Source organism: Panthera leo, chromosome B1 (assembly GCF_018350215.1).
Source record: "Panthera leo isolate Ple1 chromosome B1, P.leo_Ple1_pat1.1, whole genome shotgun sequence".
Classification (NCBI taxonomy): Eukaryota; Metazoa; Chordata; class Mammalia; order Carnivora; family Felidae; genus Panthera; species Panthera leo.
Genome location: NC_056682.1, coordinates 799,378 through 818,194, shown reverse-complemented (window position 1 = coordinate 818,194; position 18,817 = coordinate 799,378). Strand labels below are relative to the sequence as shown.

Below are 18,817 nucleotides of genomic sequence, written 5' to 3'. Positions count from 1 at the left end.
TTTAATATGCTCTATTTTATGTGGGAAAATGTGTGAGCAGTACGAGCAGACATCTCCGGGGCCAGACTCCGCACACCTCTGTGAGTGAGCAGACAGACGTGAAATGCACAGCCCTCCGTGACCGACGTGAACCGCACGGAGGCCCGCACATCCTATGTGGTGGCTGGAGTGGCTTCCTCGCTGCTTGGGGAGGGCGGGCGCATATCCAGCAGGGAGCAAAGTGCTAAGTCAGGTGGGGTGGCCGTGCTCACGGGAGTCGGTGTTGGAGGAAGCCGGAGGCAGCAGGACAGCACTTGGAAGCCGGGAGGGTTCCCGGCGGATCAGGGATCAGGTGGTAGCTGCCCTGAGGGCCGACTGCCCGGGGAAGAGGTGTGCGGCGGGCGAGCTGGGTCCCCATGTCACACAGCACCGCCCCGCAGCAGCTGCACGGTTAACCCTTCAGATGAGGGAGCAGGGTGAGTGTTCCTGCCACCTGCCCGACAGGCGCCTGTTCGTACCTTTCCGGACAGCTTCTTGTAGCAGGTGCGCGGTATCTCAGGAGGCGCCTCGTCCATCTGTAGAGAACCTCACTGCTGCACTCGCCTGGGAACGGCTTTGCTGCTTCGAGTGTGTACGGTGAGGAGGGTGGCTCCTCAGACGGCGCCTCCCAAGAGTCTAGAGCGCCCCGTCCTCACCCCTCCCAGCTCATGCTGCGTGAGGCTGTGCGGGCTTTGGCCCGCATCTTACGGGAGGTGAGCTCCCCTGGCCCCCAGGACAGGGGGTGCTTACGTGCTGGGGCAGGGCAGCCTGGTGAGAGTGTGCTGTCCATTTTGGACCAGGAGGAACACACTCAGCCCCTGTCCCTCACTCCCTGCCACTCACGACTGCAGCGTGGACGCCCCTGTCCCTCCCTGCTCCTGTACTCACAAGATGAGTTGTAGGTGGAGAGGATTGCAGGAATGGATGCAAGTCAAGACCATGGCAGAGTGCCTGTCCCCCAGCAGCGCACCTGTGTCTCATCCAGCACCCCCACCCTTCAGTTAAGTTTTGTTAATCCTAAGATGTCTCATCAAGAGGAAACGGTCATCTCAGCCTCTCATGTTACCAGGATCAAGTGAGTGAGTGCCTGTGCCCCTGGCTTCCCACCTGCACGCGCTTGTACGTTGGTTGGGATCCTGAACCTGGCCCTGACCTGTCTCTGCCTGCACCTGCCTCCTGTGTTCATGAGGCCGACTGCCAGGTTGGGGAGTGCGTGTGTGATGCAGATGGTCCATTGCTTTTTTTTTTTTTTAACGTTTGAGAGACAGAGCACCAGCCAAGGAGGAACAGAGAGAGAGGGAGACACAGAATCCAAAGCAGGCTCCAGGCTCTGAGTCGTCAGCAGAGAGCTTGACACGGGGCTCCAAGTCGTGAACCACAAGATCACCACCTGAGCCGAAGTTGGGTGTTTAACCGACTGAACCACCCGGGCGGCCCTCCAGTTGCTTCTCAATAAGAATTTGTTCCCGCCATGACTGGTCTTCCCAGGGCGCACCTCGCCCAGGAGCCAGGAGTGCGAGCCACAAGATCCTTGTCCTCCAAGGACTTTCCTTGGATGAGATCTGAACTGTGGTGGCCTCAGTTCCAGATGACCGAGCTCTTGTCCTCATCCCTGAATCCGTGACTCTGTGGGAGGGCTCTGTGGTCAGCATAACCTACCCCTCCCCGTGGTGCTCTCTGTGGCCTGGGTGCTGAGGATAGCGTTCCTAGACCAGCAGGACTGGGATGGGACGTCTGTGTGTGCGTGTCTGTGTGTGCACATGTGAGTCTGTGCACATGTGTGTCTGTGCTCGTGCATGTACGTGTGTGTCTACCTGTGTGCATGTGTGTATCTCTGTATGTATGTACACATATGAGTCTCTGTGTGCATGTGTGTGTCTGTGTGTGTATGTCTTTGCACATGTGTCTGTGTATCTCTGTGTGTGTGTCTGTGTGTGCATGTGTGGATCTCTGCACGTGTGCGTGTGTGCGCGCACATGTGTGTACACATGTATCCGTGTGTGAACATGTGTGTCCATGTGTGTGTGCCTCTGTGTGTGCGCACGTGTGTCTGTGCATGCGTGTGTGCATGTGTATCTCCACTGTGCACACATGTGTGTCTTCTGTACGTGCGTATCCACGTGTGTGTGCACATGTATGTCTGTGTGTGTATATATCTCTGCATGTGTGCGCACATGTCTATTTGTGTTCGTGTGTGTGCACACGTGTATCTGCGTGTACATGTGTGTGTCTCTGTGTGTGTATGTGTTCATACACCTGTGTGCATGTGTCTCTCCAGTCATACCTTCAGCCTTCTCAGTGTCGACGAGGTCCTCTGGCATCTTAGAACCTCAGGCTCTGGTTGGGTTGCACCTCGGTGGGAAGGAGCCCCCCGTTTCTTTGGGCAGCTGCATGCTCGGTGCCAGCTGGCACAGGGTGACTGCTGGGGCACAGCTTCATCCTTAGGCCTGTGATGCTTCTACAGGAGACATGGTCTGGCTTTACTGATCACAGAAATTGCCCAGGCCGGAGCCAGCAAGGCTGGATTAGCACCTCCACCCCATGGCGCCAGCTCCCCTGATGGCGTGCTCCCTCCATCACACACGGCTGCCTTCTGCATCGTCACCGCCGGATTCCTGTCTGAATCCTTCTACCAGGCAGGCTTCCTGTGCTCAGTATGCATTTCCTGAAGGAACGAATGAATGAATAAGTGTGCTCAGTAAGCACTTTCTGAATGAATGAATGAATGAATGAATGAGCTCAGTAAGTACTTCCTGAACACATGAATGAATGAGTGTGCTCAGTAAGCACTTCCTGAACAAATGAGTGAATGAGTGAGCTCAGTAAGTACTTCCTAAGCAAATAATGAACTCAGTAAGCACTTCCTGAATGAATGAATGAAGGAATGAACTTAGTAAGCACTTCCTGAACAAAGGAATAAATGAATGAATGAGCTCTGTAAGCACTTCCTCAACAAATGAATGAATGGATGGGCTGTTAGTACTTCCTGAATGAATGAATGAATGAATGAGCTCGGTAAGCACTTCTGAAATGAATGGCCCAGCGACCAAATGCACAAATGGCTCCATGTAAAACAAGGGGGTTGGGTGAATGCTGGGTCCTGGCCACCCAGGGCACCTGTGCTGGGGGTAGGGACCCTGAGCTGCAGGTTTCAGGCACCACAGGGATAGGCATTTGCTTCCATTAAAGACCCACCCGAGACTGGACAGCATAACTGTGGGAAGGGGCAGTTACAGTGGCAGGAGGGCCAGCTAGCGTGTTTTTGGGGGTTCGTGGGTATGTGGAGATGACGGGGAGTAAGGCAGCAGCCGCGGGAGACAGAAGCTTCCCAAAAACCCTGGATGTGGGGACTGACCTTGTAGGTTGGCAGTTACAGACTACTTTCTTCGGGATCAGACATGGGTCCGGTTGGGGTGTGTGGTGTGTGGGCAGCAGGTTCCATGCCCCAGGGTGGGACGCTGCTGTTCAGAGGGTGGCGGGCCCCTGTGATGGCATTCCCTGTAATCCTCAGTTGTCCCCTCCATCCGTGGGGGCCGTCCGGGGTTCTTGCGTGACACGGTCAGTCAGGTGCAGCCACAAGAGGACCCGGAGCGGAGGCTCAGGAAAGCCAGGGTTGTTACACTCCTGGGTCCTAGAGACAGGGGCACGACATGGGGATGCCCCAGGAGGGCCAGGAGGCAGGGAAGGATTCATACCGTGAATGGGCTTTGTTGGGCTTGGCTGGGACAGGCCGGCAGGGCATGGTAAACAATTTAGGACCGGCTAGTTTGAACAATTTTGGTGAGTTTTGAGCAATAAAGGTGGCCCTTCTTGCCTTGCACCGGGGCCCAGGATGATCAACGCTGAGGGTTGCTGCCCCTGGGTGCAGGATCTGATGGGGGAGGCAGGTGGAGGGGTCCTGCTCCTGGGTGCAGGGACAGATGGGGGAGGCAGGGTGGAGGGGTCCTGCCCCTGGGTGCAGGATCAGACAGGGGAGGCAGGGCGGCGGGGTCCTGCCCCTGGGTGCAGGGTCAGACAGGGGAGGCAGGGTGGAGGGGTGCTGCTCCTGGGGACAGGGGCAGATGGGGGAGGCAGGGCGGAGGGGTGCTGCTCCTGGGGGCAGGATCAGATGGGCGAGGCAAGGCGGAGGGGTCCTGCTCCTGGGGGATGGGACAGATGGGGGAGGCAGGGAGGAGGGGTGCTGCTCCTAGGGGATGGGACAGATGGGGGAGGCAGGGAAGAGGGGTCCTGCTCCTGGGGGCAGGGGGCAGGGGGACAGATGGGGAGGGAGAGTGAAGGGGTCCTGCTCCTGGGTACAGGACAGATGGGGGAGGCAGAGTGGAGGGGTGCAGCTCCTGGGGGCAGGACAGATGGAGGAGGCAGGGCAGAGGGGTGCTGCTCCTGGGTGCAGGATCAGATGGGGGAGGTAGGACAGAGGGGTGCTGCTCCTGGGGGCAGGGGGCAGGGGGACAGATGGGGAGGGAGAGTGTAGGGGTCCTGCTCCTGGGTACAGGACAGATGGGGGAGGCAGAGCGGAGGGGTGCTGCTCCTGGGGGCAGGGCAGATGGGGGAGGCAGAGCAGAGGGGTCCTGCTCCTGGGGGTAGGATCAGATAGGGGATGCAGGGTGGAGGGGTCCTGCTCCTAGGCGCAGGGACAGATGGGGGAGGCAGGGTGGAGGGGTGCTGCTCCTAGGGGCAGGGGGCAGGGGGACAGATGGGGAGGGAGAGCAGAGGAGTGCTGCTCCTGGGGGCAGGGGAACAGATGGGGGAGGCAGAGCGGAGGGGTGCTGCTCCTGGGGGCAGGGCAGATGGGGGAGGCAAAGCGGAGGGGTCCTGCTCCTGGGGGCAGGGTCAGACAGGCGAGGCAGGCTGGTGGGGTCCTGCTCCTAGGCACAGGGACAGATGGGGGAGGCAGGGTGGAGGGGTGCTGCTCCTAGGGGCAGGGGGCAGGGGGGCTGATGGAGAGGGAGAGCAGAGGGGTGCTGCTCCTGGGGGCAGGCGGACAGATGGGGGAGGCAGAGCAGAGGGGTGCTGCTCCTGGGTACAGGACAGATGGGGAGGCAGGGCTCTGGATGGAGCAGTTTGCAAATGGACGTGACTGCCCTGGTTTGCTCTCTCTTAAGAATGGGCTGCCCTGTGAGGGGTGGTCTCCCCAGCCAGAAAGTTTTAAGATGTCAGAACATCATCACCCAGCTCATCCTGGAACAACACGGGTTTGAACTGCATGCGTCCACTTGTACGTGGGTGTTTTCCGGTCAGAACCGTGCAGTGCGATGAGTGTGTTGTCCCTTCCGAGCGACTTTCCTAATGACCTTCTCTTCTCTCTGGTTTCCTTTGTTGTGAGAACGCACGACAGGATACATGTAGTGTACAAGGCAAGTGATCATCGACTGCTATTGGCCAGACTTCTGGTCAAGTTTAGGGAGACTCACAAGTTCTCCTGACTGGGGAATTTCAAGGACACAAAGGTCCGTGCCCAAACCCCACATCGTTCGAGGGGCAGCTGTACCCTGAAGGTGAACTGCGTGCAGCGTGTGGTGACGCTGGCCTTATCCTAAGGGCTCTGCCGGAAGGCACACGTGAAGTGCGTGGTCCACAGTCACAGCCCGGCTGACGGTGACACAGAGCAGCACCGACAGCCAGCATGGGAGGGCATCGTTTGGGGGGAGGCCCACGCATGCCCGACTCGGGGGCTGGAGAGGAGGCGCCTGGAGGAGGCCCAGTCCCCGAGTGGAGGTGGCTTTAGGGACACCCGTGGGGTAACGTTGGGCAGTGGAGGGAGCGGGCGCTCGCCAGTCTGCTTTTGCACAAAGCAAGCGGTTAACCTCCCTACTCGTGCCAGTGACCCGCGGCCAGTCTCCCCTTGTGCGCTTTGGGCAGAATTCGAGATCTGAGCGATGAAGAGCCACTCTTCGTCGAACTGGGAGCGATAAAAGTACTGGAGTGAACGTGACGGGTTATCCTGGGTCCCCAGGGTGTTGAAGCAAGTTTCTCAAGGCCCTTGCTGGGCCGCGCCCTGGTCCGCGGCGTGTCCTTCGGGGTCCGCGTGGGGCAGGGCTCCGCCGTGCCCACTGGTGGCTGATCCAGTCAGTGATGTTGACATTCTGCAAGAATTAGAGACAAAATTTGGGCTTTTCTTTAATGTTACAGTTTGGGAGAAAATGCATATTCGGTGTACATCAATCCTTACACGGGAGAGCACGTGTCAGTCATGGTGTACGTTCTAAGTACGTCCCATTTGAGAACAGTCTCTGGTTTTATTTTGAGTACTGTTTCCCTTCTAATGAGTATTTCAGAAAGCTTGCCAACTCTTGCTTAAATCTTAGCTAATCATTCTTACATTTATGATTCTATTATGAAACTCATTAAGAAAGTATCATTTATTAAATTAACATATTATACTGAACTTTTCTATCTTGTGAAGTGATATAGTGCTATTGTCAATTTATTCCTTTATTCCTTGATTACAGACAGTGGTTAAATACCTTGCTTCATTATTGGGATAAAATGGAAAAATAAAACATTGAACATTGTTGAGAAAGCTATGGATAGGCTGGCAGGTACCAGGCAGGCATTTGAACGCGGTCTTGACAGCAAAGATAAAATTCAGAACACGAGATCCCAAGAAATACAGTAACCGTGAGAAATTTAAAGCATCTGTTAAAACAAGATACTCAAGACATCCATTTCAGGATGGAAAGGGGGGATGGCTTGACCTGGCATTTGCTGAGATGGGAGATTTCTCCCTTCTCGCTGAAGCCGTGACTGGTGCATGTGTGTCTGTCACTGGTGCACTCTGGACGGTTTTCCTGGCGTCAGGCCAAGGTGAGGACAGGGCACGGTCTCTCAGCCACGGCCACCGAGCTTCTGTTTTCAGCAGCACTGTTTCTTGAGTGCGATTTCAGGAAGCCTGGCAACCGCCAAGCTCTAGATGATCACTTTTCCACATGTAAGTGTGTTCACCAGAAACCTAGAGAGTGTCGTAAACCTATTCTATGTTTTCCTCTCAAGCATTTTAAAGTTATGTGGGTATTTGGGGTCCCTTCCATTTTTGTGCAGTTCCAGTGAGAATGTAGTCTCGTTGGCCGTGCTCCTTCCCAGTAACGTCCACCCTTTAAAAGACTGCTTTTGAACTAATTGCCTTCCTCATGTCCCAGACTAGCCCCACACACGTTTTGCTCGTCCCCTCAGAGTCCCGCTTTTCCAGGAGACCGTGGTTTGCAGGGATGAGAACCTAGGTTCTGACAAATTTGCCTGTAGAATCGCAAATGAGTAAACACTTCTCATCCGCACCAGACAGCTCTCCAGATGTATGGCGTATACTTAGGAGGACTAAATGCACAGCTGCTCCCCCACTTTAGATAAAGTAGACTGTGAACACAAATATTGAGGGGAACCTGTATTACTTGGTGATCCAAGTGAACTTTTTTAAGAGAAAGAAAAACATTCCTGATATTGACGGGGGAGTAACGTCCTCAGTGGTGTCAAAGGTCATGGGGTGCTTTTTCTGTGCCACCTTTTATAATTCTCTTTTGCTTTTTTCAGAATGGAATATTCTAAAAGAAAATGTTCCTATTTCCTTTCCTTTTTTCATAAGAGCTTTTTCAAATGGAGCACACGGCCGTTTTCCCCTGTTGTGAGACTGCCTGGCTAGGAAGTGCTGCAGAGTGCAGCCAGCTGTCCTGCAGGAGCTCACCTGGGGGTGAGGGGGGACTCACCTGCGGGGGCTCACCTGGGGGGGGCTCACCTGGAGGAGCTCACCTGCAGGGACTCGCCTGTGGGAGCTCACCTGGGGGGCTCACCGGGGGACTTACCTGTGAGGGCTCACTTGTGGGAGCTCACCTGCGTGAGCTCACCTTCGGGGGGCTCACCTAGGAGAGCTCACCTGCAGGGACTCGCCTGCGGGAGCTCACCTGGGGGGCTCACCTGCAGGGGCTCACCTAGGGGACTCACCTGCAGGGGCCCACCTGTGGGGGCTCACCTGGGGGAGCTCACCTGCAGGGACTCACCTGTGGGAGCTCACCTGGGGGGCTCACCGGGGGACTTAACTGTGAGGGCTCACTTGTGGGAGCTCACCTGCGTGAGCTCACCTTCGGGGGGCTCACCTAGGAGAGCTCACCTGTGGGGACTCGCCTGCGGGAGCTCACCTGGGGGGCTCACCTGCAGGGGCTCACCTAGGGGACTCACCTGCAGGGGCCCACCTGTGGGGGCTCACCTGGGGGAGCTCACCTTCGAGGGCTCACCAAGGAGAGCTCACCTGCGGGGACTCACCTGCAGGAGCTCACCTGGGGGGCTCACCTGGGAGACTTACCTGTGGGGGCTCACTTGGGGGAGCTCACCTGCGGGAGCTCACCTTCGAGGGCTCACCTAGGAGAGCTCACCTGCGAGAGCTCACCTGGGGGGCTCACCTAGGAGACTCATCTGCGGGGGCTCACCTGGGAGGGCTTACCTGCTTGCCCTCCAGAAGCTTGCTGCACACCGCACGCATGGCATTCTCGGGCTTCTGCTCTAACATCACGGCAAATGGGAAAGCAATTCCTTGAAATGCTGCCGTTAACACCTTTGTTAAAAATGGAATATACTCTTCCCTTTTTATGCCCAAATGTGAGATTTAAAAATAGTAATTGCATTGAAGAAGAGTTAACATTTGTAGTGAGTAAACACACGCAAACACACTAGGTCAAAAGGTGCATTTCAGCAAACCAGAAATGAAAGACTTTTTAAAAATGATGCTTTGCTATGTACCAGCATCCTGAAAGACATAATGATACGGTAAAACCTTGGTTTGCGAGCAAAAATCATTCTGGAAGCATGCTTGTAATCCAAAGCACTTCTACATGAAAGTGAATTTCTCCAAAGAAATAATGGAAACTCAGATGATTCATTCCACACAAAAATATTCATATAAAGATGATTACAATACTGTAATATAATACAAAATAATAAAAGTAAACCTACTGACCTGCACTTATCTTTGAAAACCTTCATGGCCAGCGTGAGGGAGACTGGAGAGAGGAGGGTTACTATGTAGGATGACTTTCACTGTCACTGACAGAATGACTGCCATCTGTTGGCTCAACGGAATCTTTTTCTTTTTGTGCAGCTTTAACAAGGAACCTATCCAATGACACTTGCTTTTGCCTCCTTTTGAGGATTTCACAGAAGCGTGACATTGCATTGACGACCATGCACAATCCTGCAGCAAGAGCGAGAGAGAGAAGAACCATCGGCTCAGTTGTGATCATGTGACGTCTGTTGTCACATACGGCTTGTATTGTAAGACCTCACTGGTTTATCGAGTTAAAACTTATTGGAAATGTTTGCTCGCCTCGCGGAACACTCACAGAACAAGTTACTCGCAATCCAAGGTTTTACTGTACTTTCTTTCCTGCTCTGCTTTTAACATGACTCACTAAGTAGATTTGGCCAGTTGGAAGACATGCTTTGTTTACAGAATTAAGTCCATATTTGCAGGAAACCATCAAGCGGTTCGTCGAGTACATGTTTCATTCATAACTCTGTAGGCTCTGAGTAGCAGTGAGAGTTTAAGTGGCTGTACAACATGTTGTTAGGCCTGAAATAGCTGGCTACTTCTGTTTAAATAAACTACGAACTCTTTTAGCGACAGGAGAGTCCATGTGACTGCTTCCATGCACTGTGGCCACATTGTCCCCTAGAACTGCAGTGTTGCTGTGTGCATGTGGTGGACCGAGGGCTTGTTTGTCTCAGCACAGCTGTGCGGACCTGAAGGTCAGGCACCCCACAGAGTCTCATTCCCGACTTTATCGTGTAGTCTCAACACTGAGATAGAGGGAGGCACGTGACTGAATCTTCCAGCAATATTAGTTGCCAGAAAGTAATTGTTATTTTGTTGTACATTGCTCTTTAAAGCTGATTATTTTAAATTAAAGTGATATTTTTACAAAGACGTTATGCTTTAAGTTCTGGCAATTGAAAGCATCAGATGTGCATTTATTAGCAAAATGATTTCATTCTGAGATACCTGGATAGTTAGATTGGGTTCAGATTTATTAGTTAAAATTCTCATTGAAGACAAAACTCCCCCTTGACATTGAGAAACCCATCATGACATCTCTTAGATCATCTGTTCTTGTGCCTATCGATGGTGCACTTTGTAAGTAACTCATGGATCATGGACAGTAGGACATAAAGCCAGCATTTCCAGTGTTCGGTATCCTCGTCAATCCCAACCACTGTCAGGAATTGTGTACCCAGTACTCATTCTCCTGTGACAGTGCTGTACCAAGGAGCGGGGGTAGGAAGGAGTCTCTCGAGCACCTCCAACTTCTGGAGAGCCAGCGTGCCATGGTGCAGTAGCCAGATGCCAGCCTTGTCCTGAGAAGCGCCTAGTCCCGCGGGAAAGGACGTTTTTGCTTATGAGGTTTTAACACCTGCTAGTGTAGGAGAGAAATCACGTTCACCACTTGGGTTTACAAGATTCTTAACCCAGCTTAGCTTAAGGTGCTGAAAGGTTTTCTTTCTGTTCTGGCTGTTGGACCACTGGGTTGAATTTGCTTGTTTGTTTTTAGTGTTTATTTTTTGAGACAGAGAGAGACAGAACATGAGTGTGGGAGGGGCAGAGACAGAGGGAGACACAGAATCAGAAGCAGGCCTCAGTCTCTGAGCTGTCAGCACAGAGCCCGACACGGGGCTCAAACCCATGAACCGTGAGATCATGACCTGAGCTGAAGTTGGACCCCTAACCGACTGAGCCAACCAGGTGCCCCACTGGGCCTAGTTTTAAAGGCAAAGTTAGGGGAACTGTGTCTGTCATCTGCTAAAATGTAAACTGAACAGACCTTCTCGACCTTCGTGAATCAGCACATCTGAATCTGCACTGTTCTCCCTCCACCTCCACATGATCACATGGGATTTAAAGCTCAAGTGCAGAACTTTTATATTTAAGTTGTGTTTGTGTTTACATTTGTCTTCAAGCCTTGAGTACGTGGCCTCTTTTCCTGCGATCTGAGGTTGTCTGGAGGCTTGTTCACAGCGGCTCAGGTCACTGATGATCACCCCAGGTTTCCAGCCGCCGGCATCCTAGACAGATGAGGTGCAGTGCATGTGCCCTTGTTCCTCACAGGCACGCCCGGGCCCTGCTTCTGACACCGGCTGCTTGTACACGATGAGGCTGGAGCCGCTCGTGGTGTCGGGAAGTGGCCCTGGGCATACAACATGGGGTGGGAAAGGCGAGTTCAGTTCTGCGTCATTGAAATAACAAGTGCTGTGTGTAAACACCAGCATGGGTGTGGAGGTTCGCCCTTTAGTGGCTGGTGGGAGGTGTGTGAGGGGGAGAGGCACCCCAGAGAGCCCTACTCGTGGGTGAGGTGGGAGGGCCACATGTGGTAGGTGCAGCCACATCTGTCACACAGCCATGCCTGTCTCAGTGCTGCCATGTCGGGGGCGTTTCTGCCCATCTTGTGATGGGAAGTGCTGGGGCTCAGCTAGCCTTAACCCGGGGTCCTACCTAACAGGGGCAGAACAGAGCATTCCTCTCTGCCCTTTAAGGAATCACACGGCGATGGAATTTCTAACTGATATCATTGAGTACCACGGAACATTTTTTTTTTAACGTGCAAAACAAGCTGCTTCTCCCCACAATCTAGTTTGGGTGCTGCTCTGAGACACCCTGCCTGTGAACGTGTTCTACAGAAGGCTCTGGGAACACTTCCCCTCAGCAGATTGTACTGGAAACACGCTTTGTGCCAGGTCCTATGCCAGTGAAGATTTTGTAGAACATTCAACAAAAGTGCATGGGGAATCTTTTACTGCTAGGACCTGTGGCCTTAAATGGTTGTGTCACTAGCACGGACGGTTTTCCTTCCTCCCTGGGAGCCACCAGGCTGCACAGGCTCCCAGTGCCGGCCTGGTTTTAGTAGATTATCTGAGGAGCCATCAGGGTGGAGGGCACCCTTTCGTATTTTTAAACCCTAATTATGTTTTTATAACTCGGCCAGGTCAGTGGGAGTCATTTCTAGTAGGGACACTGCCTGAGAGTGTGATGAGATTGGGAGGGTCTGTGACTTCAGGGTCCTGTCCCTGCCGAGGGCCACCCACTTCCAGTCCCCATGCGCCAGCGATGGAGGGATCTGGAAGCTGGCCTGCCTGCCCCGAGCGCACTGACTCTGCCCCTGACTGCTGGCCACCCCAGAGCAGCTCTCTCCTTCATGCACCCGTTTCTACATTTACCAAGGTTAAAACAAACTTACTTTATTACGCTTTCCCTCACCTCTTCCAAGATGCCGTTTTGAGATTCAAGCCCGTTCTTTATCCACATTATATCCGGACAGAAATGCTTATTCATTATGACAGCTTTCTCCCCGGTTAAAGCAGAATGTCAACTAAAATAAACAAAGTGGAAAATCTCCCTGTACTTGCTGGAACCAGGCTTGTCTTCCTAAGCGCAGCGGGGAGTGTGTGCGGATGCACTTCCCCAGGGAGTGTCCTGTGCTGCTGGGCCCCCCGGCCCTGCTCTGTCTGCCCGGCTCCACCCCTCGTCCCGAGCTATTCTGTGTGATCCTGTCTAGGGGGACACTTTGCATCCAGGACCTGGACCCCAAATTCGGAGACTGGTTCACAGTCTGTACTTTACACAATTTCAAAGAGAGAGAACATTGCAGGGAAGAAAGACTGCTTGTAAACCCAGTCATAAACACCTGAGTTCATATGCTCCACTCTCCAGGCCTGCTGCCCTCTCTTCCCAGCCTGGCTCCCGTCCCCACACCTGTGGACATCCAGGCTGCTGGTCCTGTAGGGAGTGGGTCCTCTGATGGACCAAGCTGGGGGTCCCCTGATGGAGAGTACTAGGGGCCCTTGGAAGATGGTGCTGGAGTGTCCTCTGATGGACGGTCCCAGGGGTTCCTCTGATGGACAGTCCAGGGGGGTCCTCTGATGGACGGTCCTGGGGGGGTCCTCTGGTGGACGGTCCTGGGGGGATCCTCTGGTGGATGGTCCTGGGGGTGTCCTCTGATGGACAGTTCTGGGGGTCCTCTGATGGATAGTGCAGGGGGGTCCTCTGATGGACAGTCCTGGGGGGATCCTCTGATGGACGGTCCTGGAGGTCCTCTGATGACATCTAATGACAGTGCAGGGGAGTCCTCTCATGGGCAGTCTGGGGGGTCCTCTGATGGACAGTCTTGGGGGGGGTTGTCTGATGGACAGTGCAGGGGTTCTTCCGCTGGACAGTCCTGGGATTCTCTGATGGACATTCCTGAAGGCCCTCTGATGGATGGTCCTGGGGGTCCTCTAATGACATCTAATGACAGTGCAGGGGGGTCCTCTGATGGATAGTCTTGGGTATCCTCTGATGGACGGTCCTGGGGGAGTCATCTGATGGACAGTGCAGGGGGTTCCTCTGATGGACGGTTCTGGGGGTCCTCTGATGGACAGTTCAGGGAAGTCCTCTGACGGATGGTCCTGGGGGGGGTCCTCTGATGCATCGTCCTGGGGGGATCCTCTGATGGATGGTTCTGGGCGTCCTCTGATGGACAGTGCAGGGAGGTCCTCTGATGGATGGTCCTTAGGGGATCCTCTGGTGGACGGTCCTGGGGGTGTCCTCTGATGGACAGTGCAGGGGTTCCTCTGCTGGACAGTCCTGGGATTCTCTGATGGACATTCCTGAAGGCCCTCTGATGGATGGTCCTGGGGGTCCTCTAATGACATCTAATGACAGTGCAGGGGGGTCCTCTGATGGACAGTCTTGGGTATCCTCTGATGGATGGTCCTGGGGGAGTCATCTGATGGACAGTGCAGGGGGTTCCTCTGATGGACGGTCCTAGGGGCATCCTCTGATGGACGATCCTGGGTGGCCTCTGATGGACGGTCCTGGGGGAGTCATCTGATGGACAGTGAAGGGGGTTCCTCTGATAGACGATCCTAGGGGCATCCTCTGATGGGTGGTCCTGGGGGGGGGTCCTCTGATGGATGGTCCTGGGAGTCCTCTGGAGGACGGTCCTGGGGGTGTCCTCTGATGGGTGGTCCTGGGTGGGGATCCTCTGATGGACAGTGCAGGGGTTCCTCTGATGGGTGGTCTTGGGTGTCCTCTGATGGATGGTCCTGGGGGGGGGGGGTCCTCTGATGGATGGTCCTGGGGATCCTCTGATAGACGGTCCTGGGGGTGTCCTCTGATGGACAGTCCTGGGTGTCCTCTGATGGATGGTCCTGGGTGTCCTCTGATGGACAGTCCTGGGAGAGTCATCTGATGGACAGTGCAGGGGGTTCCTCTGATGGACAGTTCTGGGGGTCCTCTGATGGATAGTGCAGGGGGGTCCTCTGATGCATGGTCCTGGGGGGATCCTCTGATGGACTGTTCTGGGGGTCCTCTGATGGACTGTTCTGGGGGTCCTCTGATGGACTGTTCTGGGGGTCCTCTGATGGACAGTTCAGGGAAGTCCTCTGATGGATGGTCCTGGGGGGTCCTCTGATGCATCGTCCTGGGGGGATCCTCTGATGGACGGTTCTGGGCGTCCTCTGATGGACAGTGCAGGGAGGTCCTCTGATGGACGGTCCTGGGGGGGGTCCTCTGATGGACGGTCCTGGGGGGATCCTCTGATGGATGGTTCTGGGGGTCCTCTGATGGACAGTCCTGGGGGGTCTTCTGATGGATGTTCCTGAAGGTCCTCTGATGGACAGTCTTGGGGGGGAACGTCTGATGGACAGTATAGGGGTTTCCCCTGATGGACAGTCCTGGGGGATCCTCTGATGGATGGTCCTGGTGATCGTCTGATGGATGGTCCTGGGGGAGTCGTCTGATGGACAGTGCAGGGGTTTCCTCTGTTGGACAGTCCTGGGGGGTCCTCTGATGGATGGTCCTGGGATCCTCTGATGGATGGTCCTGGGGGTCCTCTGATGGACGGTCCTGGGGATCCTCGGGGAACAATGCTGGGGGGTCCTCTAGGGGATAGTACTGGGGGTCCTTGAGGGGACAGTGCTGGCAAGGCTTCAGGGGATGGTGCTGGGGGTCCTCGGGGGACAGTGCTAGGTTGTCCTCACGCACATTCCCTTTTCTCTCTGGTGGTAATATCAGGCTTTGTCTTTATTTTAGGTAAAATCCATTTGCAATTTAAATGAACCTCCGTGAATAATTCTTTCTTCTCTTTTTCACTTGTAGTGTTCGTGGAGAAAGTTCTGAGGAGGCTTTTCCCTAGTGTTCCCTGTGGCCAAGAAAAGAGGGTACTCGTGGCTCCAGCTTCTGGAAACCCAGCCGAGAGGGTGGCCACTACGGACCTCAGGGGCAGGAGTGCCCCCACCTTGACAGGTGAGGGGCTTGCGGGGGGGGGGGGGGAGGGGAGGGGGGGGTCAGTGACCTGGCAGTTGTCATGTTTTGCCCTGGAGCAGGCAGCTCTGGCCTGGCTGTCGGGTGGTGACCCTGCACGTCCTGTATCTGGCAGTGCAAGGTCACTGTGCCCACACTGGACTTCAGCGTGCTCAGTGCAGAGAGAAGCTGGTGCTGGCACCTCCGTTAAAGACCAGCTTGAGTTCACTGTGCTGGGCAGAGACTGTCCTCGTCCCGGTGCAGGTGCGGAAGCAGTGTGAAGAGCTGTGGCCGGGGCGCGGGGAGGACCCCTTGTGAGAGCCAGGGAGCACGGAGCAGTGGCTGGGGCGCGGGGAGGACCCCTGGCCATTTCCATGTCGTTGTCCACACCCAGGAGAAGTGAAAACACATGTTGCACAAACGTTTTCACGTGGGTATTCGCAGCAGCAACGTGTCCTTACCGTTGTCCGTGCCACCGTCCACACTGTTGTCCTCGCCATCGTCCACGCCCTTTTCCACGCCCTTGCCCACACCACTGCCTGCACCGTTGTCCACACTGCTGTCCACGACACTATCTAGCTCCTGCGCCAAGCAAGTGCCCAGGGTCCTGCAGGCTTACTTTGCTCAGCTGCTGGTCCCCCATTTGCAAAAGGAGGACCTACCAGGCATAGACACCACCACGGTGTGCCCACCAAAGGGACGGTTGGGAATACTGGTCTCACAGAAAGAAAGCGAATTATTCTAAGGACATGCAACACATCTCTTTCCAAGTCACGTATTAGACATTCCTTTGCTTTCAGCAAAATTGAAGGAAATAGTTATCAGCCGATCGTTAAAAATAGTTTTGTGAAGGGACGCCTGGGTGGCTCAGTTGGTTAAGTGGCTGACTTCAGCTCAGGTCACGATCTCATGGTTCGTGAGTTCAAGCCTCGCATCAGGCCCTGTGCTGATAGCTTGGAGCCTGGAGCCTGCTTTGGATTCTGTGTCTCCCTCTCTCTCTGTTCCTCCCCCACTCACACTTGGTCTCTCTCTCAAAAATAAATAAAGATTAAAAAAAATAGTTTTGTGAAGGGGTGTCTGGGTGGCTCAGTCAGTTAAGCATCCAACTCTTAGTTTCGGTTCAGGTCATGATCTCACAGTTTGTGGGTTTGAGTCTGCTTGGCATTGTCTCTCTCTCTCTCTCTCTCTCTCTGCCCCTCCCCTGCTCACACACTCTCTCTCTCTCTCTCTCAAAATAAATAAACTTTAAAAATCTTTAATAAAAAATAATAATTTTGTTTGATGATGGATTTCTCCGTGATTTTTGGCATATTATTTACAAAGAATTCAATGAATCGAGTAATATTGCTATTTTTAAAAAGCCACATGCTGTCATCTACCTATTTTTGTGTTCAGAGTTTCTGAGCAGTTACCTCTGTAAAATGAAAACGGGTAGTGTTCCTGTAGGACCCTGTCTCGTAGCAGTGACACATGTGCTTCCATACTCCTTCCCTCTCAGCAGAGAATCTTGGCCCAAGGGACTTGCTCTGTAGTGGGTAATGATTAAAAGCAGTAATTGTTACTTTTGATCAATTGCCTTTTACTAATTCTAATAATGTAGAAAAAATTATGTTTACCATCATAGAAACTTTTTAAAGAAGACGGTTTATTTGAGAAGCATGATGCAGTAAAATTATTATATTAGGGCAAAACTGTGGGGGAGTTGGAGTTCCAGAGGACAAAAGGGTGAATGAGCCAAGAGTTTGATCACGTATCTTATTTAAGTGGCTGTGGTGTGTTGGATCCCCCTTAGACACAGCACAAGTAAGTCTTCCATATGGCGGCTCTCAAGCTCTACAACTTGTATGTACGGAGGCACCAGTTTTAAAACTTGTTTTTAGGGAATATGTGTGCAAGAGCAGTGCCCACCTCCAGGCTGACAGGCGGGCTAGCAGGTGGCTGGGCGTCGGTCAGGTAGGTTCGTGCTGTTGAATCTGGGCTTTTTATGGGTCCGTGAAAATCAGTATGTGGAGACACATCTATGAATGCCTGGAGATGTCATGAAAATAGACAAAGCTCTTTGGTAAAAACTGCAGTTTTCCATTAAGATGTGAATATTTCCTTATAAAATCTTGATGATACGACAGATGTCTCGGAACCCCTTCTACCCAGGTCTTTTACTTCTTAACCTTTGCCACTTCTCTGAAAACCTGCTGTTGTATAAAAAAATATAACAAATGGAGCTCAAGGGCCTTATACCCAGTGAGTAAGTCAGGCAGAGAAAGACAGGCACAGCATGATCTCACGTTTCCGTGGACGCTGAAAACTTCAAACTGAGAGAGAATGGACAGAGGTTGCTGGGGGCTGGGCTGGGGGACGGGGAGATTATGGAACCGACCTAAAGTTATAAGGGGGATAAGTTCTGGGGGCTAATGTACAGCGTGATGAATACAGTTAGCGATTCTGTATTGTGTACCCAACAGTTCCTGAGAATAGATGTCGTACTTATGTGAGGGGAGTGGCCATCACCTTGCAGTGTTTAAGTTGTCACATCAGTACACGGTACACCCTGAGGTTTCACAGCGTAAGTGAAGTCTTCGAACATCCTCCAGCCACGTCTCCCTCTCGTCTCCCTAGAATTTGGAAGCCCCGGTTCCCATGTAGTTTCATGCTTGCTGATACAGTGTGTATACTTTAGTATATATACGTGGTTCCTAGGGGGCTTGTGAAACTTTATATTAACGATGGCGATTGCTGTCTATGTAGCCGCCGTCCTGTGCTGTTGTGTGACTGTATCGGGATGTACCCCCCACCTCCGGTGTCTAGCAATCTGAGTTTTCGGAGCCTCGTGTGGTTTCCTGCACAGCTCTCCTTCGAGTTTCTGAGCTTCTTGGGTCTCTGGGGTTGTGATTTCCATCACGTGGGGAATGTTCCCTGACTGTTTCTTGGAGGGCTTCAAGTTCACATACGAGGCCACCTGACATTGCCCCACAGCCTACAGATGCCCTGTTGGTCCCATGCCTTGTCCTTTTCTGTGGGTTTTGTTGGACTTCCATGGGGCTAAGATGTTCTCACATCTCGGCCGGCTGGGTGTGCGTGGCCAGGCGGCAAGGCAGAAGTCCACGTGGCCGCGGAAGCTGCCGTCTGTCATCCAGTGGTGCCCCAAGGGGGTCGGAAGGGGCCACCTCTCCTGTGCTCCTGCCCAGCCTCCCAGCTCTGTCTGGCCCTTCCCTGAGGTTGCTCCCCCCAGTGCCAGGCTGTGAGCCCCAGCCCCCGCCGGGCAGCTCCTCACAGGGGCACCCACATCACGCTCAGCAGAACACGCAGGGGTCTCCCCCTAGAGCCCTGGGCTCGCTCGATGCAGCCCGCTTCTCCCGAGGACACTGCCCGTGGCCTGCAGGCGTCGGGCCTCCCTGGAGCCCAGCTGCCAGGCCCCACCCCCAATCCTCGAGCTCACTCCGCCCCAGGCCAGCATGGCCACAGTCTCATGGCTGGTTCCCTTCCTCAGAGATCAGCATCTGGAACTTGTTTCATCAGGTTGGCCTGTCTTTGTGGTTGTTCTGGGCA

General features: G+C 53.7%; 1 protein-coding gene across 2 annotated transcripts in view; it reads left to right on the top strand.

Moving 5' to 3' along the window:
• Positions 1-18,817, top strand: part of ERICH1 (glutamate rich 1) — a 54,011-nt gene that overhangs the window by 3,761 nt on the left and 31,433 nt on the right. Inside the window, exons 2-3 of one of the 2 annotated variants that reach the window (XM_042934142.1) lie at positions 9,101-9,365; positions 15,128-15,274. In XM_042934142.1, the coding sequence (XP_042790076.1) occupies positions 9,314-9,365; positions 15,128-15,274 (199 nt within the window). In that variant the 5' untranslated portion in view covers positions 9,101-9,313. The remainder of the gene's footprint in view (positions 1-9,100; positions 9,366-15,127; positions 15,275-18,817) is intronic. The other variant, XM_042934141.1, reaches the window with a different exon arrangement.